This window comes from Oryzias latipes, chromosome 18, assembly GCF_053564925.1.
Source record: "Oryzias latipes strain Hd-rR chromosome 18, Olatipes_Hd-rR_3.1".
In the NCBI taxonomy this organism is placed as follows: domain Eukaryota; kingdom Metazoa; phylum Chordata; class Actinopteri; order Beloniformes; family Adrianichthyidae; genus Oryzias; species Oryzias latipes.
In genome coordinates, this window is record NC_136254.1 from 3,543,482 (window position 1) to 3,567,630 (window position 24,149).

At 39.3% G+C, this 24,149-nt stretch overlaps 1 protein-coding gene across 11 annotated transcripts in view; it reads left to right on the plus strand.

Annotated features, from left to right (window-relative positions):
- nrxn2b (neurexin 2b) overlaps positions 1 to 24,149 on the plus strand; it is an 806,770-nt gene that overhangs the window by 243,463 nt on the left and 539,158 nt on the right. For 10 of the 11 annotated variants that reach the window (XM_078936626.1, XM_078936632.1, XM_078936630.1 and 7 more), the window contains one exon: positions 13,627 to 13,644. The exons of the other annotated variant lie outside the window; for it this stretch is intronic. In XM_078936626.1, coding sequence (XP_078792752.1) covers positions 13,627 to 13,644 — 18 coding nt within the window. The remainder of the gene's footprint in view (positions 1 to 13,626; positions 13,645 to 24,149) is intronic. 11 annotated transcript variants of the gene reach the window in all.

A 24,149-nucleotide genomic window follows, 5' to 3' on the forward strand; every position in this document is an offset into this window, starting at 1 on the left:
GACTCCCTTTCTTGTGTTACTAAAAAACTCTACTATGTTATATTATATCTTTAACAGAGAATGTTGATTTGAATAAATACAGAATCATTGTATTGAAGTTCACCTTTTGATTACAATACAAAGAGTCAAACAGAATCCAACGCCAACTGACTGACTTACTGCTGGAGAATTCTGGCCAAAGAAACTCAGATACCAATACCTACAATTCGTACTTTTCAAACATCCAAGCTAAATAAAAATATACCGTTTTTTTTCTTTATGTGTTTAACACTAAAAGTAGGCTAAATCTTTTGGTCCGTGTTGTGTTATTGCGCACACGTGTGTAATTGTGTGTATGTGTGTGGTCAAGGATGTCTGCAGCAGGTGATTATCAATCCCAACTAGAAGATGGTTTGAGGAAAATTCCAATTTTCTCATCCACTATTTTCAAAAGGTAAAAGACATAAAGAAGAAGAATCATTTTTTTGACGGTCAAACAAAACAATCTTACGATGGAGTTTTAGGGCCAGTTTACAAACTTTTAAATCGTAAATTTATGAAAAAGAAAGTCACAACTCCTAAATTTAGAGATTTTAAGTCGTACATTTCCGAGAAAAAATCTTGTAAATTTACAAGATAAAACTCATAAATTTACGATTTCTTTCTCGTGAACTTACGACTTAAAATTTCGTACATTTCTGAGAAAAGAGTCATAGATTAACGAGGAAAAAACCCCAAAGTTTTCCGTTTATCGGAGCCTAGCTTGAAGATGAAATATGTGGAGCCTTTTGTGAAGCTTTATTTCTGGATAGGTTTAAAAAACAAAGAGATTCGGAACCTTTTGGCGACTCAAAATCAGCTTACTTTCAGTGGAGCCGTCTTTCTGGGGTTCGGTGTCATTAAGGCGGAGTTTCATATGTAAAATAAGGAGCTCAGAGACACGTTTGGGTGTAGAGGACCAATGCAGCCTTTATTCTCCTGTTCATTCACATAACCTGAAGTTCATTTGTCACCTTATGTCATGAACCTGTCATCAGAACACCAATGCGAGAGTAAACAGTCTTACATACGCCCCCTCCTCCGGAGGAAACGTCCCGTTTCAACATAAAACAATAAAGAGGAATGAAAATAGTCTGTTATATTAGCATTAGAACGTTGACAATCCCAAAAAGTTTTCCTCCTCAGACGGATGCATCACACAAACGTAGAGATCCAGTCCTTGAAGGAGGAAGAAAGGATTCAAGTGAACAGCTGCAGGGACACCGACGTCTTCATCAACGGGTGCAGTGATCCTGCAGACCACCCATCAATAAATAAAACGTTAATAAATCGTAAATCAAACAAATGAGCTTCCAAACATTTGGAACGTTATCAATAAACATTCAGCTGACCTGTTCAACTAAGTTTAGTCGGTCTGCTCTGCTGCTGCGCGGCGTTTACCTGCTGCTCTGTCTGCTCACTTCCACTTTAATCTCGTAAAATTACGAGTTTTTTATTTCAACTTAAAATTTTGTAATTTTACTTTTTTTATTATTATTGGTGGCCCTAAAACTCCGTCGTACAATCTGACTTTTCAAATAAAATAAAATGTAAGGTGGAGCTGTGAAACTACAGAAATAATCTTCTTTGATTACAGATACATTGAAGTACATAATGATATTCCTCATCATCCCATTTTACATTAAACCCAATGAAACCTCTGATCAAAACAATGCTGAAGTAGGGAGGTGCATTGTCTGTCATCCATTTCATGCAAAGTGCTTTTAAAAAATAAATCAGTTTTTCTGTTTGATACAAAGGTGTTCCCCTCTAAAGGGATCCTGTTTCGACCAGGCTCTACACTCCACCTGACCTCTACCCACCTTGACTGCTGTAGGAATTCACAGAGTAGTGGGCAGTTTTGTGCCTGCTGAAGCATACAGGCAGAGACTTAATGGGCCAGGTGGAACAACATTACAGTTTCTTGTTTCAGACTTCAAACCAATGGAGCAGGTAGCTGCAGTTGGGAGGGGTTCAGGGCGCTTGGCAAATGTCTGGAGATTCAGGAAAATACTTGTAAAGTCACATGCATCTGTGACGGGGTATTTGGGCTGTCCGGGAGGGTCGTGGACAGGAGTGGTTGCATCTTAAAGGGAAGCACAGGTGTGTCTTGTAGTTCTCCTAAATTCACCTTAGGGGGCCTCATGAAAATGGAACGTGGCGTTGGCAAGTGTGGGGTAAAGGCCCGTACACACCGGGACGAATATTCGCCAGGCGTTATTCGCCAGCGTTTTTCGCCACGTCTTTTGTGTTCACACCCAGGCGATTTTCGCTGACGATGAGCCGAGCGAACATGCAATTTCATTCCCTGACATTAGATGGCGCTTAATGTAAACAGAAATACTCCTGTACACAAGGTGGCGCTGCGCAACTTTACGCTTCTTAAAGTCGCTTTTCACTCAGAAGAAGAGAGCAAGTATTTACGCGCTTGTCAGAATCATACAAAGAAAACATGAATATTTCAAGCATCAGTAGCTCCAACTGGTGCTTGGTAAGGGGATATTTAACAATGTCCGTCATTATTTCTTTGCGGCAGTGTAGACGCTACTTGGCGTCTATCTTCTTCGCTGGTATGTGTGCTCAGCAAGGCAGTTTTGTGTTTGAGCGCCCCCAAGTTGTGTTTTACTGTAACTTCAGAAGCTCCAGACACGTGTGCAAAAGCGCTGTTCTCATTGGTCGAATAGATTTCGACGCGACGCGTCGAAAAAAAAAAACGAACCCGAGGCGTTTTTTTTTTTTGACGCTTTGGCGCTTGCCGTTTTTTCGCCTCGGTGTGCACACTCTCATTGGTGCCCTTTGTTTAGTCACGAGGCGTTAAACGTCGGCGAAAATCACCGGCGAAATTCGTCCCGGTGTGAACAGGCCTTAAGTGTAGGGTGAAGTATTTGTAAAGATAATTGATATTAATGCATATTTATGATACAGGTGATGCTGTAGTACGGTGTCCTTACGCCACTGTGTAGTCGTTAGTAAGGTGTAAGTACTGGGTCCTAACGGACTGTGTGTAAATACTGCATACACGGAGTGTGCACGTGATACGTGAATGCCCATAGGACACCTGTAGGATGAACGCACAAACTACATTCTATCATTTTTTCTTATTTCTAATGCTGCATTCACTCAACATCATGCTCAGTCATATTTGCATCAAATTCATTTCCTCTGCGTATATTTTGATGCCCATCAAGGAAGCAGCTGAAAGCTTGCCTAAAAATGCTTTTATAAACTTGGAGGAGATACCATCCTCCGTTTTTTAGCCTCATTGCTACATGGAAATATAGACTGCATATCTCATATACAATGCATGAGTTGTTGAGGGATCAGGTGTATTTATTTTGAAGAGCTCTACAAAAGCCTCAGTAATCACGTCTCCATGTCTGGGTTCATGACATCATTCACAGACTCTCCTGGTACGGTGTGTATATGTATATGTCTTGTTGTCCTGCATTAGTCCAAGGAAAAAATGATAAAAAAAAAAAAATTCGAAGAACTTTGTATTACTGTTTTGATGGAAAAAAGAAAAGTACCATAAAGTTCAGGAGGAGAACCATCAGATACTCTTTTAGGTTGGTTTTAGACTCCACCCACTGAAGATGTAATCTACACGTCAATGTACCAACGCTGAGTTTTTGATTGATTTCCGTAATGTATATTCTTCCCCGAATTCAGATATTTGAACTCTGGAGGCACCACAACGGCCAAAACAACACTCCTGACCACTGATCGTATCTAACAGTGAAACTGGATGCAGGAATCGTGCTCAGTGTGAATGCACCATGACAGTCGAGGTGCCGTCAAGGGGCACACAAAAAACATGGACTTCTCACATGAACAGCACTAACAGGTCCCGTGTGCGAGGTTCCCGGGGGTTGAAACATGAAAAATCAGAATACGTGCCTGTGTCTCACCTGCTAATTGGCTTAAAGTTTTGTGTGGGCCATCTGCGTGCCGCTTCCAGGTTTGACCATTTTTTACCTGCAGTAAAACAGGACAGTGAAAAAGGCACTGATTTAGCCCTTCTGCTATCTTGTGGGGTCCAGATGACCCCACAAGACAGTGCGCTGAACCTTTTTTTCTTCAATGTTCTGTGATCTTCACTGATGTCCATAGATTACATGAAATCCTCTCCATCCTTTATCCACCTTTGTCATGGTAGGGAGAACACGTCAATGGAAGGGTGGGGTCATCTGGACCCCATAAGACAGCACAAGGGTTAGCTGTACATCTGAGCAAAAACACCCCCTCTGGTGGTCATATGTGGAACTATGCGGTCAAGTGCGGAGACTTGCTTTCAATTACAAAGTTCATAGCTGTTGCATTTTATTTAAATCTCATCAAAACATAACCTACCAGTCACTTTTTGAGTGAATTGATCAAAATACTTTCAGACAGTAGAGCATTAAACAGACGTCTAACAAGGCTAGCCCACCAAACATAAAGAAAGACTAAAGAGGCCTTGATACCTCAGTGTTTTTTGTAGCCCTTCACAAAAATGCTGCTGCTGTGTCGCACTCAGGAGGGCCTTCAAAGTGTCCTTCACTTTCCTATTTTATCTCTTAGCATAGGAAAGTTACGCAGTTTCCCATCATTTTCCCTTTGAAAGGTATCCTCCTCATAGCCATGCCTTTTCCTTTATGTCTGTTCTCTTTTCTTGACTTTTATGTTCACTCCTCCATTTCTTTTCATGGTCCTAATGCATTTGTTTTGATATCCTTGCCTGAATAGACTAAAAGTGGGTCTCTTGTCCCCTTCACTCCTGCATTATTATCACCTTACATTGCTCCATTGTCACAGTTTGCAACTTTAAAAAAAGTGCATTTATCTAAAAGACCAGCTAGTTAAAAGTGCTTAGGTGAATAATAAAGTAAAATGGAGATACATCTATACATAAATATATCATAACAATTGTTTAGTGGCAGAATAAATAAACAAAGGCAAATATCAGGATTGTTTATTTAATTATTCAATACAAAAACAGTTTTCTAGTGTACAAATATTAAATAAAATGGAAATGGTAAGTTCATTAAAAACTGTATCATGAGTTAACACAAGAGGCCTTCAGCTCCTATCTGTGTGCTCAGCTGTTGGACATGATGCCCGTGCAAACTTTATATATATATATATATATATATATATATATATATATATATATATATATATATATATATATATATATATATATATATATATATATATATATATAAAAATAAATGTGTGTGTAATCTTAAAAAAGCAATTGAATCCTGAATAATGAACATTTTGGTCAAAGTTGTGTTGCAGTTCAGTAGCTCACCTTGCATCCCCAAAGCAATCTGAACATTACAATTAATTAATAAAATGGCAGTAACATCAGAAATAAAACTAAATAACCAGGAGAAAAATTCCAATCTGAATAAAATTTCCAATAAAGTGGTGACAGGATAAAAAACAGATTTATAAAAATCAGCATTACTGCACGACGGTGGTAAAGTACATCAGAGACTGGTTTATTCTGTAGAGTTTTATTTTACATCTGATTGCATTTCTTTATAAATTACCCTTGAGATGATGTTTATTCCCTTTAATAACTTGTATTGTTTTACTTCTGAAGAAAAGAAAATCATTACTGAGTTAAAAGTAGAAACTCCTTTGATGAAGGCTAGAATCAGCATAAACTCACAAAAACTGCATTGCAATGCATAGACAGTAAACAGAATAGACAAAACTGTTCTTTCCATTTCGCAAAAAATAAATGAATAAAACAATGTGGTAAAATATGAACATCTAGGAAAAATAGTTAAAAGTATTTTTTCAGCATGAAACTTCTTCTGCTTGTCTTAATTAGCGTAATCAACAGATGTTATGAAAATGGTTCATCTCACATACATGCAACCACCCCCTGCATGTTTATATCACATAGATAATGTTCGGGTCAATTTGACCCAGCAGTCAAACTAAAGGTACAAGGATGTCTAATTATTATTAGTATTCCTTTATTTGCAGCTGTGAGACATATTTCACCCCAATCACACACACGCACACACACATACACACACAGGTGCATAGTTGTTATGACTTTTGACAGGAACCATTTATGTTCTCGCGGGAAACTCAACCCACATTCAGTGGACACTCAACAGGGGAGGGGCAAAACATTTAAAAGATTCTCTGCATGGGAGTCCTTCCAACATTTCACAGGCAGACCTTTACAAAATGAGCAGCAGAAGCAGAAAGATGACAGTCCAGGAGGCTGTGGAAGTCATCAATGATCATGATCAGAAGAAGACTATCTTGAGCTAAATTCTAATTCTAATGATTCTGATTTTGAACCAGATTAGGAAATTGCTATTCCTGTTCTTCCAAGCAAGACATTCATGTCAAGGAATGCTGAAATACATTGGTCGTCATCCCCAAATATGCATCAGACAAATCTGTCTGCAAAAAACACAATAAAGACAGTCCCAGGACCCACTAGGATGGCAGCGACTCATGTGACCATGTCAATTCAATTTAATTCAATGTTATTTGCATAGCCCAAATTCACAACAACAGTCGTCTCGATGGGCTTCATTGAAAAAGTAAAACATAAAATCAAAAGGATCATGAATACATAGAATTCAATAGGAAAATACTAAATTGAGACAACTAAACAGACTAAACTAAACTGGCATCCCTGCCCTTAGACCCCCCCTTCCCGGTAAGGAAAAACTCCTAAAAAAAACTAATTCCAGTGAAAAAACGAAGAAACCTCAGGGGTGTCCACATGAAGGAGGTATCCTCCCCCAGGACGGACAGGCGATTACCAGAACTCATAGAGAAGAATTCACTTATCTAACCCTACAACTACATATTTAAAGTCCAGTGGACAAGCTTCATCCCGATGGAGTTGGGGGGACTCCCGGGGGCGCGAGATGAGCAGGAGACAAGATCCAGGTCAAAACAAGCATGACCTGTGCGAAATGTGCAAAATTAATTTGCACAAAGCACAGTGTGATGACTGGTCACTCTTGTGCTGTGTATATGTACAGACACACAACTTCATATTGCAATTGCTTGTCTGTTGTATTGTGATTTTGTTTTCTGGTTCATTGATTATGTATGTAAACAAAATTTCAAGATTAAGTTTCAATGTTATGTAAAACTATTGTATTTTATATGTTAGTCTTTCTAAAGTAATACAGTAGTGAAAAATAAAAAGGTTTGAACATGTATGTTTTTAAGAAAAACGAGTGAAAACGAATGAATCATCTAATAAATTAACCACTACCTTTTAGAGGTAAGGAACACCATTTCACTAAGTTTTGATAGAATAATTAGTAAAAAAGTTAGTAATGAAATATTCACTCTGCTTGTTAGGATATTTTGGGTTTCAGACATTTTTTAATTAATAAAACATGCACCGGGTCAAATTGACCCAGGAACATCATCTGTGTTCCTCACAAATGAACAGAACAGGAGGGATAAGCTGCACTGTTGGTGCTAATACATATCTTCTCAAAAAAACAAATATGTACAACTTAGTATATACCGGGTTAAAATCATCATGTCTTACAATAAAAAAATATTGTCAAGAAATAAAAGTTTAACCTGCAACATTTATCCTTTTCTTGGACATATTTTGTTATTTGGGAACGTTTGTGGTCATTGCTAAATGACTGACATGATTTTTTTAAATTAGTTTAAATCAAGACAATAGTTTTCCAAAAATCTGGCTCCTTAAAAACTGGGAGAAATATAGCTCAGGTTTTTCAAAAATGAGATTTATGTTGAAAAAGTAACAAAGTGGTTCGTGGGTGGTGGCTCGAGAACTTTGGACCTGTCTGCCTGGTTTTACATGCACTGTCAAGGAGCACTTGACATTGGAGGAGAGGTGTGAGTAGAAGAGAGAAGCTGGGGATTTGGTGAATTACCAGGCTGCAGCCTCAGCATAGAGTCCAGAGGATTATAGCAAAGGACTTGTGTCCAGAGAAGAGAGGTGTGCAAATGCACCATGAGGAGGGGATCTGTATGTGTGTGTAGCAGGGAAAAGGGAAAAGGTACATTGTTAAATTGTTGGTCTGACAACCTACGAGGGTCAGCCAATAGAGAAAAGGGCTGTTTCATGAAAAGGGAAAATAATTTGAAGGTCACTAAAATGCTAAATGAATTAACTGGTATAAGAGTGAGCTAAAGCTGTTAGAATACAACACTTTTAGTATCAACTTACTTAGAAGAAAAAAAGGAATTTCCCTTTGTGTAAATTGAACTTTTAAATAATTATGCGATAAGTTGTTTAAAATTTGTATTTCAGGCTATATTCAGAGTGGAGACATTTGCATAACCCTTGTGCTATCTTAGATGACCCCACCCTTGCATTGACGTGTTCTTCCTACCATAACAAAGGTGGATAAAGGTGGAAAGATTTCATGTAATCCATGGACACCAGTGAAGATCACCAATCATTGAAGAAAAAAGGTTCAGAGCTCTGTCTAGTGGGTCTAGATGACCCAACTCCCAATGGTAAACTGTCTAGGATAGCACAAGGGTTACAATGAACCAGATTTTGTTTCTCCCCAATAAGCCGGAACAAATTTGCCGTCTGAATGCACCCCAGCAGGCCCCTGTCCAGGACCAAGAACCGCTCTCTGACCCATCTTTTGTAGCGGTCCCGGTTTGTTTCCAATGGGACTTAGCTCCAGCTCACTCTGAGTGTCCTCAGTCTCAACAGGCTTGCTGCTCGGAGCAGAACAACTGGACCAAAACGGCCACCGCAGCCGGGATTTAGCAAGTAAAAAGGACCGGACGTTCATGCAGGCGTCCAAAATAAGTGAAGAAGTGCAGTAACCAGACAAGGATTGCAATGTTTCTCTCCTGGCCAATGACTGAAGAGATCTTTAGTCAGATGGTTTATGTTTACAAGCTTTGGTTCAAAACTAAAATGTCGGTAGACTGCAGTCTGAATACAGAGCAAGCGCAAAGTTCAGGACCCAATCCAGGACCAAATCACGCAAATTCGGTCTGGACCAACGGACTTTTCCAGTCTGAATACACCCTTGGTCTTCACCACTGGAAGAAAATGCAAATCAGTCCCAACAATTGTACGTTCAACAACTTCTGTAAACTTTGCTTTGTAATAGACTGTGAAACTTCATTTGTATCATTTATGACTGTTTTATATTCTTTGGAGCAATATTGAAAAAGTCCTTGAAGGTTCTCATTTATCCAGGTTGAAGTGGATTCTTCAAACTAAATCATGAAGCCACTTGTATGAATAAATTTCAGTAAATAAGACCTTAGATCCAGATACCATGACTCAACTTCAAGAATATTGTGCCAAACTGGGATAAAAGATTTTTTTAAAGCCTACAATAAGTTCCCTTTCCCTTATATTTGAAGAAACATTTTTAAGTTTTCAACATTTTTCAAGCTAACCCACCCAATATGAAGGTCACAAACAGTGAAGCTTCTTTCTAAACATTTGTATTATTGTGAATGTAAGGTCTACCTTAAGCTTAAGTGCAGTGTAGTGGAGGTCAAAGTCAAAAGACTCATATTTGGTGCTTTTAGAGAAGCTGCTATACACAGATTTCTTGAAGAGTTATCCCTTTGGTTTTTATTTTATCACGGCAAGCCAAAATGACACCCGCATCACTTCTGCTGCAGACAAACAACCTTCTTATAGTATAGAATTAAGCCAAGCAAGGGGCGGAGCTTGAAAACTTTATATGGGGGGGCAGGAGGGGGGCAGAAGACTTTAGAAGTGAAGTAAAAGGCCATTACAAATGAAAGGCTTTAAAACATTATTTCTAAAAGTTTTGTCATTGTTTCATTCAAAACTATGTCTTTCGGTCATTTTGCAATGTTCAAAGAAGCTTGTATTGATGATTTCTTAAACTTGGTCAATAATTATAGTAATATTTGGGGGGGCAAGTGTGGGGCAAAGTTCTTTTGCGGGGAAAGAGGTAGCTCCTCTGCTAAGTCAGGCTCAAAAAACACTTCTCTATTTAAAACCCTTGTGCTATCTTAGATGACCCCCCCCCTACATTGATGTGTTCTCCTACCATGACAAAAATGGATAAAGGTGGAGAGGATTTCATGTAATCCATGGACACCAGTGAAGATCACAAATCATTGAAGAAAAAAGGTTCAGAGCACTGTCTAGTGGGTCTAGATGACCCAATTCCCAATGTTAAAGTGCCTAGGATAGCACAAGGGTTACGGACATAATAAGCTTGAATAAAATAAAAAAAACACAAAACACACACAGTTGTGTTATATACATTTTATATAGCAAAACAAGCAAAAGACTCCTCCTGAGTAGGAATGTCAGCATGAGGACAGTTTATGAGGTTTATCTATTTTTTAAACCAAATAGATTGATTTTGTGAGGTAAATGATTTTCATAGAAGTATTGAGGGAAAATAACGTCAATAAAAATGCATCTAGTATTGCAAAAAATCCATATGTCAGCCTGGGCAGAGGCACCAGCTGGAGCATCAGCTGAGGGTGGAGAAGAGTGAAAAAAGTGACGTGCTGCACATCACTCCTGCCAATTTCCCCATATTTCGGCAATTTTCGGGAATTATTTTTATTTATTTAAAAAAACAGGGAATGTGGCGATAAAAAATCAGATTAAAAGCACGTTAAGAGTGGGAAATAATGGAATAGAATTAAATAAAATATAAACCGAAAAGGTTTACATCAACACACGTCTGGATTCATGCTGTTCATCTAAAGTAGGATTTGAAGATGAAAATAAAAGATTTATTTAACCTGAGCTGTCAGATAGAGTCGCACAAATGTTTGCACAACAACTCAGAGAGTTATATTTGAATGCATTCAGCCGTTTATACATTGGTATTCAAAATGCAGCTGACCTTAGCAGGAGAAGCCCTAGCTTTAGTTTGGTGACGGTAGACGGCAGCGGGAGCTGAGATGAAATATTAACTGTGAAAGACTGAGCAGGAGTCATGCTGACTTAGTGTTTTACTGAATTCATTGATATCTGATGTGTTGTTTTGTGGTTTTCTTACTGTTTGAATCTATGTTTACCCAGTTCTTTTTTGAGGATTTTATAAAAAATAAAATTGGCTATGGCTTGATGGAGTAACGTTAGGTTTCTGTTGAAAACAAACAAATAGAGTGCTCAGCTTTTTTGTGATGCTTCTAGGGAATGGAGGGTGTTCTGCATTTAGGAGGGAGGAAAGGCAGGAAGCTGCACCCGGACACTCTTGAAACTGACATTTCCAGTTCAGAGCTTGCCAGGAAGCTGCAGCTCCCCCGTCTTGGCCCGAGAGACTTTTCTCCATAAAATGCCTTCATGGGTATTAAAATTCTGCTGGGATCCAGCTCCAGTTATTTACTGTACTAGAGAGGTCACTGGAGACTTTATGGCTCTTCCTCTGGGTCCTATCTGCTCTCCAAAATGATATACCCTCAGTAAAAGATGATTACCCCTGCTCTGTCTCCCACACTATGAAGACGACTACCATAACCTTATATTTGTACACAGCTGCCATGGCTCTGTATTACAAGGGGCCAGGTATTTGCTTTGGTACTTCTATATTTCTTGTCAGGTGTGTTGTCCGTATCCACGGAGGAGCGAAACGATTTAAGATGAGACATTTAGCCAGCTAGGGTGTCTTCATTTGTCCTGATATGGTCGAACACTCACTCTTTCTTCCTGGTGTTGGAGCGAGACGATTTCTGACAGAACATGCAGGTCATCTGATGGGACACAGGAGACCAGGATGTTAACAAACACGGGTTGGGATGCTTTTTTTGCACCTCTTCCCTGTCCCCATGCTGTGTTTGCGAAGGCTTCTTCTCAGTACAGACATATTGAAATTATTGCAGTACAACAGTGTGGTCACAATCATCATGGTTTCCTTTATGCATACAATTTAAAAATAATAATCCTTTGTGCTATAAAATTGAGGTATTGAAAAAAATTGGTAGCTTTAACACATCTGCATTTGTGAATTCTATTATATTGTCTTTTTATATCCTGAATGATGAAAATTGTGTTTTGAGGTGTTTTTTTAACATGATTCTTATGGTATTTTATTCATGATGGAGGACAAATATGAAGAAAATGTAACTTACATTTACATTTTTGAGTATAGATTTATTCAGATCGTTGTAAATCAGGAGCAGACAAAAAAATGTCAATTAAAAATGGTGTGACAATGGGAAGGCCACTAGCTGCCTGCTCGGACACATGTTAATACATCCACCTGCCGACAAATTGATCCATGTGTGGCTCTGTTTTTTTTTTTTTCTTTCTCGTCTGAGCTAGAATCTGGATCTACATTGTACAGCTGAATAGCAGTGATGTGAGGTGAGGTTCACGGCTGGAGAGGCACTGACATCATCCGTCAGATTTACAAACATATGAACCCTACAGAGTAGCTTCTTCAACATTTGATTGGCAACAGTTAAAGTGTTGATGTTAAACATTTCATTCCAACAATTTTCTTCGGTTTTCAAACTGTAGCATAGACAAAAATCACCAAAATTGTTGTTATTGATTAACTTTAACTTATAAATGAAGTCCGTGAGCCGCTGCCTCTGAAGACACACATGTTGGCCTGTTAGCAGAAGCCTGTTAGCAGAAGTGTTCCTCGTCTTTCTTTAGTTTTAAAAGTATCAATGGAGATCATTGCCAGTGACACGTCTAAAACTATTTCCATAGTTTGGACATTTAGAAACTGATGCTAACCAACAAGAAAGAAGAACTGGACGGCTTCACTTTACTTGCTAATCCTAAACTTTAGCCGTGTTGTCAAGTTTTCTGGCATCACCAGCGCCCTCTGCCTTGAGGCAGGCGTACTGCATGCCTCACCTAGTGTATTTCTAGTGCACATTTTTAGCAGAAAAAGATGAAACGGGTCACATATTTATTCAGGCAGGAAGCGAGAAATAGAAAAATGAACTATTCAAAAATAAAGCGTCTTTTATGATGAATGAAAGACAGAAACAGCAAAGCGCATGCGACAGCTGCAGCTCAGCCAATGTGTGTGGCGCAGTCTGCCGGTGTCTCATCTCCTGCCAATTTGCTACTTTCTGTTTTGTTTTGTTTTTGACCAAAGGAACATTGAAATCCCACACACAAAAGTAATCATAGTATAGACATGTCTAAAAATTCATATTTGACTTTTGCTTTTGATTTAAAGAGGTATTTCTCTTTTTTTAGTTTAATTTATTTATTTATAGGCTGTGCCTCACCTGCCTCCCCTGACTGCACATTACTGCTTGATTGCTTCCAATAAACCTCCGCTGCAATGCAGAAAACTATGTCCTAGAAAACGACACAGGGTTATAGACTGGCAACGCTTTTTTTAAATAGATCAAAAGATGGTCGGAGTAGGACTTCACAGATGTGAACAGCTGGTAGATTATTTCAGGAGGGAAAAGAATTACCTGAATGAATCCTTATGACATTTTCCATTTCATCTCCCAAATGGATCACGCTGATCGCCTTTAGAACGTCATCAGTGCTTTTCTGTTGCTTTGTGTTAGTTTTAACAGGTCTTTCCTGCTGTTTTAGAACAAAATCTATTATTTAGCTGTGATGAAAGAGTGTAGTCTGGTTTATACGGTGTATTGCTCCTTGGACTAATCCATACTTTTTTCTCTGTGCCCTTGTAGGTGACTCATCTCAAGTTGGTAAGTCAGCATTGTGTGTCTTTTTGTGTGTTCTGCAGTACAGGCAGGCAGTTGTAAACATCTCCTTGCACACAAACAGAGCATCAGACTTAATCTCAACCTGTGTTTTCTCTGAATTTTCACAGTTCCCTAAAAAAAAGTTTGCTTAAAAAGTGTCTCTTGATTTAATTCAATGCGTTTGCCTGCTATTCCTCTGTCTGTATTGTTCCTGGCGCTTTGCAGCCCTTCTGAGTTTGCACAACACCTTGCATTCCAGTCATTTATGTTATTTATGGAAGAAGTCGTTTTTTCACCAATTTATGGTGAAAAGACAAAAACTATTCATACCTACTTTGTGCGACTCATAAACGGAATTGTTGTCCAATAAAAATGCAAATTGCAAAGGTTTTATTGCCTAACAAGCCCGTTTGGGATTCCGGTGGGTTGTTTACTCTCCTGAGTGAGTTATTTCTTTAATTTTCATTTTCAGGAAGTTTGTGAAATGAAATGTATAACGGTTGATATTTAGATCCACAGGCTTTAGATGCTGTTTATTCTGTCTTGTAGTGGTTGAGAGGTTGTGAAACTGGAATGCTGAAATTTAAAAAAGCAAAGTGTCAAATCTTGAAAATGTATGAATGTCTTGCTAACATCTCAAACATTTCAGTGTTTGTTTGTTTTTTAAAGTCATTTTAATGTGACAAACAGAAAGGAAATGAATGGAGTGGAGATCAGCTCACAGCACTTGGTCTTTGCTGCAGCGGCGTTTCACTGTTATTGTTTGTCTTTATTAACTCGTTGTGTTGCTCTGCTGTCACTTTGCATTTTAGTCATAAACAATATTGCGCTTGTACTTTGCAGCAGAGAAGTGTTACAGGCAGTGAAGAATGACATGCAGCACCACTATGAATACAAATAAGTCCCTGGCAAACTTTAAGGTGTGCTCCAACTGTAGGGCTCCACACGTTCAAAACTATTTGCGTATGTGTTTGTATGTGTGTGTGTGTGTGTGAATGTGCTTTTTGAGGTTTGTCCAATCTGCATTTGGCTGATGCTTGAATACTAATGCTGCACTTTAAATGACTGGGGCAGCTCACAAACTCAGAGTTCAGGCTCTGGTTAGAAACAGGTTGTCAGGAAAGGTCAAACCCCTAAATATTAGAGGTGCAATCATTCTGACCACAAGTCAAAGGTCACGATCAGAGGCGCAGGAAGTATTAAACATTTCATCAGGACAGCATCATCATCTTTATTCAAGCTGAAGGAAAATGGAAGGAGACAATTTGTGTTTTTGTGTTGCATCTCTGCTACAAAGTAGCTTAGTTCTGTAGATTGCTTGAGAAGTTCATGAGTTATTATTTGGTGGTATTGTTGATTAAGGCAAGAAGAAGAGGTCATGCAATTGAGAAAATTGGAATACATTCGAGGGTCACAGTTTGATGCCAAGAAGCTTTTATCTAAACTTTAGTAGAACAAAAATGAGGCTGTTCGATAAGCACCATGAACAAAATATGAATGTTGGAATCCACATAAACGAGGTGAAACTTGAAATGATTAATAAAAATAGTCTTTTTTTGGAGCTATTATGAAGGTCTAAGTATCTGCATACTTGTCATGCCAGTGTTGCTCCCTCCTCGTCAGCACAATCTGTGATGCAATCAGGTCATCCACCTGTGGCTCTCATATTTTAAAGGGCCTTTATCCTTTCAGAGTAAACTATATCCACATATATGATAAGATATTACCTTTGGCACACTAAAGAACACTTTTTTTAGGAAATATGAGTTAGCCTCGCTGCTCATCTCCTACCTAAAAGAAAGTCAGCTCGATCGCTAAGGCCCCGCCTTTCTCTCCTTGAGGGTGTCGTCCATATCGTGACGTTTAGCCGATCACCGCTAGCTCCACAAAGAAAGTGGGTGTGTCTGTTAGCATGGGGGCGGGGCTGGCACCGCAGACTCTTTCTGGAAGGGGCGGTTCCTCACTTTGTGACATCACAATGTGAGGACCCACTTGTTTTGAGGGGCCGGTGCTCACAGTGCAAAGTTTTATAGGAATGCTTGCATGGAGCGAAATACCGCTTTGGGATTGTTTATAGTGAGAAAAGAAAAATTATAAAACACCTAAAAGCTCATAAAAGTCGATTTTGCATGACATAGGCCCTTTAAGATAGGGTTGTAACAATTAATGGACTTCATTGATGAATGGATTTATATTCCAACAATCCAACCAGGTCGATCTGTCTGAGGTAAATTGTTCATTACCATTATGAAAACGTTTTAAAATGAAATAAATGGAAGCACCTTTTTTTTACTGCGTAGGTCCCCTTGTGACCATTTCTACTTTCTACCTTTTCTGTTAGTTAGTTAAATCTTGTGGAAGCCTTTCTACAAAGTGCTTTTTTCACTGAACTTCTCACTGAGTTTTGAAACAGTCAATGCTGAATAAACCATTCTTAAGGGGGCACCAACTGGTTTTTCTCCTCCGTTCATAACCTAATTCTTCTCCTAAAACAGGTGCTTAGAGACATTTTCTCCTCATTCTCAGCTTTGTTGTCATGCTAGTTCTTCATTTTGCATAAACAATGAAATATATTCAGACTTTGTGGTCTACTGCGGCAATTTAAGACTGGAGCTTTTGTCAGAAACAAAATGAGATTCAAATGAAGCTTCAGCAGTATTGTGATAATGAAACAGTTATTGGCACTAACCGACGCTTTTACTCCCATTTATCTGGTTCCAAACAGCCTTTCTAATTTAGAAGTTAATTTAAAATCCCCAACGAGTGAAAAGTCTGCTTACTGAGACAGAGTTCTTTGTTACTGGAGCAACCTGATGATTCCACTGAAACAAGCCTCAGAAACGCTCGCCACAAACCAAGAAACCGAGACAAAGAAACAGTGAAAAACACACTACTGTCCTCAGCGAGACAGCTGCATGGTCTTCACCGTGATTTTCCTGTGGGCAAATAAACAGCTCCGCATTGGAAGAGCAATCCACCGAGCAGAATCGGAGCCTGTGGCTGCATTTCCAAACCAGAGGCCCATGCTAATGAGAAAGCTACCTGAGATAATTACTACTCAAGGCGTTCGGCTCTCATCTTTTACCACAGGAAAGCATTGCAACTCACAATGAAAAGGCCACTCATTTGCTCCATTTGAGGCACTGTTAATGCCATTTTATGCCCCATTGGGCTTTAACAAAGCAGTGACTCTGGCCATGTGAAGGGATACGTGGAATATGGAATGAACAATCTAGGCTGCGTACAGTTTCAGAATGATGGTCATAACACACCCGGCTGACCCAAAGTGCATCTCGCACGGGAACCAGATCTTCATCCAGTTCTGGCGCATGCCGTCTTTCAAGCATTTCCTCAAACAGTCAAATCTCAACCAGCAACAGCTGATTACAGAAACTGATGATTTTGATGCTATTAGCTTAATTAAACTCCTATAAATGACAATAACACAAATTTCAATTAACTTGGAACTTTGTAACACTTTTCTGTTTTGCTCTGATCGATCTGAGGTTCTTTTGGAGATAATAACAAACCTGACGTGGCAATAACTAACCTATAACAGCATAACTGGAGCATAACATTTCATCAATCAGAAGTAATTACACCGCGATAATTTGACCACTGAAAAGTTACGTTGAATTGTTATGAATGATGGCAGGTTGATGATATATGACAGCTGAGCGGTGCGTATTGATCTGAGCAGCAGGAGATGGCAGAGCAGGAGGAGGAGATGGAGTGTGGTGCTGGATGTGCATCGGCGCCAGCGTGGGAAGATTAACGGCATCCGCTTCCATTAGTCTCAGAGTAATTGTTAGGACAGCAATGAGCGCTCCACGGCTCTAATCCTTAAATCAAAGAAGTTGCACAGACTTCCAAGAATCACATTTGATTTCTCCCTCAAAACTGATTCCATCTCCATATTTTGTCGAGAGATGACAGCGCACAGACAACTCACTTTCTGTATTTATCGATCAGCTACAATCTGTCCTTTAAGATATTTAAGAATTTTCAAGTCAGACTTGGGTGATATTGTGTTGTTTTGTGGCTCCAAAGACATTTTAAATTTAAGGACATGTAGCATGTTGTGGAGACATTGCTCAAGACTCTTGGAATTAAAAATTAAATGAACACAGAGATATGAGTCCATGTGAAATTGAATTTCTGAGCACACAAGCGGAACATGCTGGGTAGAGGAATGTAAAGAAGGAAACCTGATCTAAAAGCCAAGAACAAAAAACAGCAATGAAGAGAATGCTTTCTTGTTTTGTTTGTTTTTAACTTAGCTGTCTTTTAGTTTTCGTATTTTCTGCACTATGGGGTAATGATAAAAGTCTTAACCTTTTTTCATATAACGACAGTCCGGCATAATAGAGCGCCTGTGGATTCATTCTGGTTGTTCCCACTGGTGTCAAAGTCTTTCTGAGAGGTACACGGCGATCTGTCGAAATGCTTGGTTGGGCACGACATTTTACTGCCGTAGAGCACAGCAAGAGGTGCACAAAATCAGTTTGTTAAAGTTTTAGGAAAGACTTATCAGCCTTTTGATAACTTTTAAGTTATGTGTAAAACTGGCACCTGGTCTCTCTTTCTTTTTTTTTCTTTACTCAAACAACGATCTATAAAGTTTCAAAAGGGAAAAACTGGGGTTTTTGTTTCTTTTTGATGAGACTAGGTCTATCCGTACTGCTGAAAGAGTGAAGGCAGTGAGTCGGTTCAAAGTCGTGCAAGTGCTGAGAAAAGTGATCCAAAAAAATCAACAATGTCTCAAAAATAACCCTTAATGTCATGGTTTGGATTTCTTTGTATTAGTTTTTTGCTTCCAACATGTTTTGTCATGCTTTTGAGTTTTATTTCCTTGGTCCCAATCTCTCCTGATCATGTCCGCCTGTGTCTTTTCTGTCCTGTCTGTATTTAAGTCTTGTCTCTGCCTTCCTCTTCTGTCCGGTAGGGAGGGCTGGTGAGCATGAAGGACCCAAAATGCAGAGACGGGAGGCACACGGTCCCAAAACTTAAATACAGACAGGACAGAAAGGACACAGGTGAACGAGATCAGGAGAGATTAGGACCGAGGAAATAAAACTCAAAAGCATGACAAAACAGGAAACCTTTCAAAGTAAAACAGGAAGCAGAACTCAAATCATGACGGTGACATAATGGAAGCAAAAAACTAATACAAAGAAACCCAAACCATGACGTCTCAAAAATAAACCCTTAAAACAAAAAAGTGAATACTCATCAAGATATTCATACTACAACGACGGTTTTGGAAGAAAACTATTATTTGTTTTTAAGACATTTTAAAGGCGACATGACTCACATCAGATTAAAAATGTTCAATAGTTCTGGAGATCCTAAAGCCACCAAGCTTACTCACATGACGAATTATCACCTACTTTTAATAGTTCAAAGTTACCTATTATTCTAGTTGATAGTTGCACCAGTTTTACCTGATTCTTCAAGCTACTTCACAGAAGTGCTCTGTTTACGTGTTAAATGATAAAAAAATAGTTAAGAAAGAAAAAATTAAAAAAATGGGAAAACCTTGATCTGTTTACTAAACTTGTCATCTTTTTTAAATGTGTTACAAAATATATCTGAACTGGATATTACCAGATTCATGTAATCAGATGACTCAGAACTGGACCAGGGTCAAAGTATCCTGACCAGAACATCCCTAGTTACAGGAATTTTGAATATGCTAACGTGGCTGACATGTAGCAGACTTATCTCTGACTATTTTGGCTCACGTAATGCGCTTTACATATGGCATAGGTTAAAAAATAGACCATTCATTGACGCCTTATAATCTGGGGCACCCTAAAGTGCAGAAAATACGTTAGTCCAATTGAAGTCAGTCCTTCGTTTCAAATGTCCTCTCCAACACTGATTCACACGCTCTTTGTGTTAAGACACACTGAACATCTGAATGGCGCTCTTCAGGTTCATTAAGCTTGATAATTAAGAGACGTGTAATTAACATGATAAGTAGGCCAGTTATTCTTCAAGAGAGGAGAAAATAGAAGGTCCACATGGATGCAAGTATCCATTATGCCTTCGATTCACTTTCTATTTCTTCTAATTATCTCATCAATATCAACACGTGTACACTAGGTATTGTCCAGTTCAAAGTTTACACTGCGTTTTCTGATTTTAAATTGAAAACAAGCTGCATGCTTGTGTGTCTGTTTCCATGCATTTTCTTTTAAGGTTAAGAGAAAATGGTGAAGCATATGGGTAATCCATCATGATGACTGACACTGAGCTTCAGGCACAATCAGCTTCTTCTCCAACTGAATATTGCAGTTTCTCTATCTTGCATAGCTTAAGCTGTTTGGCAGTTATCAGATTGCGTGCTGTCACAACACAGATCCTATCTCGTCTGTATGAACGCTAATGTGTGAGGAAAAAGGACATGGAAAGAAAGTTTTGTCTGCCCGCACAGGCAGTCGTGGAAATACAGGACGTTTATCTGTCTGATCTTTAACTGAGATTTATCCAATAAAAGCCTTCAAAAGTATTTTTCCCTGCCAAAAAAAAAAAGCGGTCTAAATGATAAATGCAATCCTTAACAGTAGACATAAATTGTGTTTTCCATAAAAAATGCATGATGCCTCATGAGTTCAAACATGTCATATTTAGTTAAGCTGATAAAACGTGAATTTCCTGGTTTTGCTTTAGCTGAACCTTTGATTTCATGCTCTGCAAGCTCGTTTAGTTCGTTTATTTTAATGAAAAATCAAACTGTGTCACTTAAAATCAATCACGTTCTATACGTGTTAAAATACTATTAAAATGTGAGATTTCAAAATTACTTGATAATCAAAGTTATTCGCAGATATTCAGTTTCTTTCGTCACTATACTTCCAGTAAACAGGATAAAACAGAAAATGCACACAACAAATGCAGTGCATGCAATTTTAAATATATTTAACGGTGGTGTAGACAGAAATAAAAAATAAAAAGATTCTCTTTACACTATGAAAGACCTCAACAAGCGCAGAGAAATACTTATGTTGTTTTGCTAAACTAGCGTGAAGCTTGGGCGCCCTGATAAATTGATTTTTCACGTGTAGTTCAGCCGAAATTCTCAGAAAAGCAGGCCACCCACTCGCAGTTCATCCGAACCGTGGTATGACGCTGATAAGTAGCTACCGCCTCACAGTGAGTAGCTTTTTATCATCCGTGTCTTCACAGCCCTGATCGTGTTAACTAGGACAGGCTAATGCAGTCAGCAGCATTGAGATAATAATAATGTGAATAATGTGGACGGCTTTGACACTAAAAGGTAGTCCGTGCAAAAATTAGCGAGCGAAGGTATCGACAGATTTGTCAGCATGCAGCCTTCTTCAAGGGGAAGACTTGGAGGTAGATTAAAAAAGTAAGCCACAGATGCTTCAGCAGTTGCCTGTATCTCTCATAGATAACTGCTCTGTTGCTCCCAGGCCTCGGTCAACAGAAGCCCAAAGTCAGCCTGATCGATAGTGAACCCAGCTGGAGGGATGAGGCACATGAATCAACCTGTCTGGAAATAAACCAACTCACATAGACGACACTCACAACCTGATGTGGGCACAGGGCACTGAGCAAAAGCATGGCTCAAGCAGAAAATACAAGCCCCAATGCAACTTCTTCCCAATTTATGCCAATTAGTTAAGAAAATAAACATATTTCAGTTTTCCAATATTTTATTTGCAAATACAAGTGTTCAGGTTCTCTACAGCTTTAAGTGGAGAAAAGCCCTCAAAAATCACATTTTTATCCCCAAACTGAAGCATGTCTAATCATGTTTGTGTAAGCAGCACATCAAGTTAAAGCTTGGAAGTGTGCTTTTCTGTGTGCAAGAGACCAGGATAAAAATCATGTTTTTGGTGTTTTTAACATGTTCTTGTAGCAGTTTTCGTTTGGAAGACATACAGTACATTGAAAGATTAAAACTGCATCCTTGAGAATGTCTTTATTCAAATTGTTGTGAACTAGAAGGAGACGAAAAAAAATGCATTGGAAAAAGGTTATATTTGTTACGTTTAAACTACAGTTGGCGAGCCACAAGCTCCCAGCTCTGCTCCATTCTGATGTATCCACTTGCTGATAAAAAAAGATCCATGAACATCTTTGTTTTCCTCCTTTTAGCGGGTTTTTGGATCTAAGCTGTATGGCTGAAGTAGCTTCAATCTTTGTTGCCAGTTTTGTTGCATCGCTAATGTTAGCTTGGGGTTGTTAAAGGCTATAAGCTAGCAGGAGAGTGTGTAAACAAAGGCATGCTGGGAAGTGAATGTAGGCTTTTTCCGTGCCAACAGTCTATCCACAACTCAGAGGCACATTTCAGATGAACTCCTGTCACTCTGCAGAAACTATTTATTAGAAAACGACAAGTTTTAATGTTTTTTATTTTGGCTAAAAACGACATCATCATGATTAAACGACCACTGGGAACGCTTTGACAATACACCAAAAGATGGTGGTACTTTAAACATTTAATAAATTTCAACATGACAAATCTAAAAGGAGAAACAAAAGAGCAACAAAGCAAGGCAGATGACCTGACATTGAACGGTACCCCTACCCAAATGGGCAGATCCCAGATGCTCAAACACAATACAAGACTTAGGAGTAGGGGACCTGGAGGAACAACAAAACAAAAGCTAAACCAGTTCAGGTTCCTGCAGCCCAGCAGCAGGGAGGGGTGACAACGAGAATCCTTCCTCAGAAACAGGCATGAAGAGGAGTCCTGACGACTGGAAGGGGAGCTGCCTCACTGACTCTTCCCTGAAACCAAGGGGGATGAACGGCGACTAAAACTTAGGGACAGAGAACATGAAGCGTGGTCCTGTGACCCTCCACCGGACCGGAGACATGAAGTATAGTTCCTGCCAAAACCCTGCCACTGCAGCCAAATGTCTCTGCAATGCTTGTCAGGATAATTCACTAATTTGGACTTTATATTTCACTGACCAGTTTTGAATGCCTGCATTTACTGAGGAGACGTCGGCTAAGGAGCTACGCTGATAAGTGTTTCTGAAATACGGATTGTCTGAGAAGCAATGTGTTTCATGTTAAAAGTTGTTTTAATGAGACTGCATTCATCCAAGCACATTTTAAGGAGTTTCTGTGGCTTATTGTTGCTAAGCTACCTTGTTTACATCACGTGACAACTGGATACCGTGGCTGTTCTGGTCCAGTTGTTCCGCTCTGAATACAGAGCGTATTTAGACTAAGAATAAAACTCTGAGCAAACTGTTGCTCAGTCCGGTTGGAAACCAACCGTGACCACTTGGAAAGACGGTTCAGAGAACGGTTCCTCGCCTCCCACCAAGGTTCACTTGGGTGTTTTCAGACGGAGAATTTGTTCCTGATTATTGGGGGGAATGGACTCTATAGTTTACTTTAAGCAAACAGTCTGTCTGAATAGACCCTAAAAATACACTGAGGGTAGTTAACACAAATCAGGGCAGTCAACCTAAACCTGGTGAGACTGACAAGGAAAACAGAACATGACAAAAATGGAAGAACCGTTACAAAAATCCTCCTAGTCGTATAGATGCTCTCTGGTCCCTCTCATATACATTCTCATATTTATACTCTGCTCTCACTTTAATCTCCTGCTGACTTAATTATCTCTAGCATACTACATAAATAAGGAAAGCTTAGTTTGTGCTTTGTCACATGGAAGGATGAACCATTGGGAGGACGACATGTAAATCCTCTAAAACAAAAGACTTGATTAAATTAAAAAAGGTGTTTATGGTTAACTGCCAGCAGAATACCAGCTGTTGCTTCCTACTGTGAGCATGTCGCTTCGTCATGAGCAAATCCTGTGTGCTGTCTCTCACACCTCCAAAAAGCAGGATGTCACCCTGTTATGGCTGTATAGGATGAAGGATCTGCTCATGAGACATAATCCATATTTTCAGGGATTTATTCTGGTAGCATCTTTATCCTCTGTAGAAGTGGAGGAAATAGAGTGAGGGTTTAAAGCTCTGATTGCCATGCCTACCACTCATAATGAGGTGTATTACAGAGCCGATGTTGTAAGATTAGAATGACTTAAGAGGCGTCGGCAGCCCTGCAGATCAGGAGCAAAGGGAAAGAGATCATGAGCAAGAGCAAGGAAGAAGAAGAAGAAGAAGAAGAGGACGGTTAGTGGTGAAAGGGAGTGGCACTGAGGCAAACGTAGGAAATGTTCACGGAAAAGATGGGACAAAGACGAGAGACAGAAATCAGATTCTGCATGGCAGTGCTGAAGGGAGAGGGGGCAAAGGAGAGGAGACAATAAACCAGCAGAGGTAATATCTGCATTCCTGTCAGCACAAAGGAAGTGAGGAGAGGCTGTTATTAAAGCACTGAATGTCTCTGACAGTGATATCAGTCCATTTTGTTCCCGTCTCCTCTCTGCCCCGACTGTCATTCAGAAAAGTCGGAGATGTCATGCAGAATGATAAAAGGTAACTGCTCCTTGTTAACACTGAAAAAAAAAAGAATTAAGCAAAAGAATAAAAATAGGATTTCTTTTC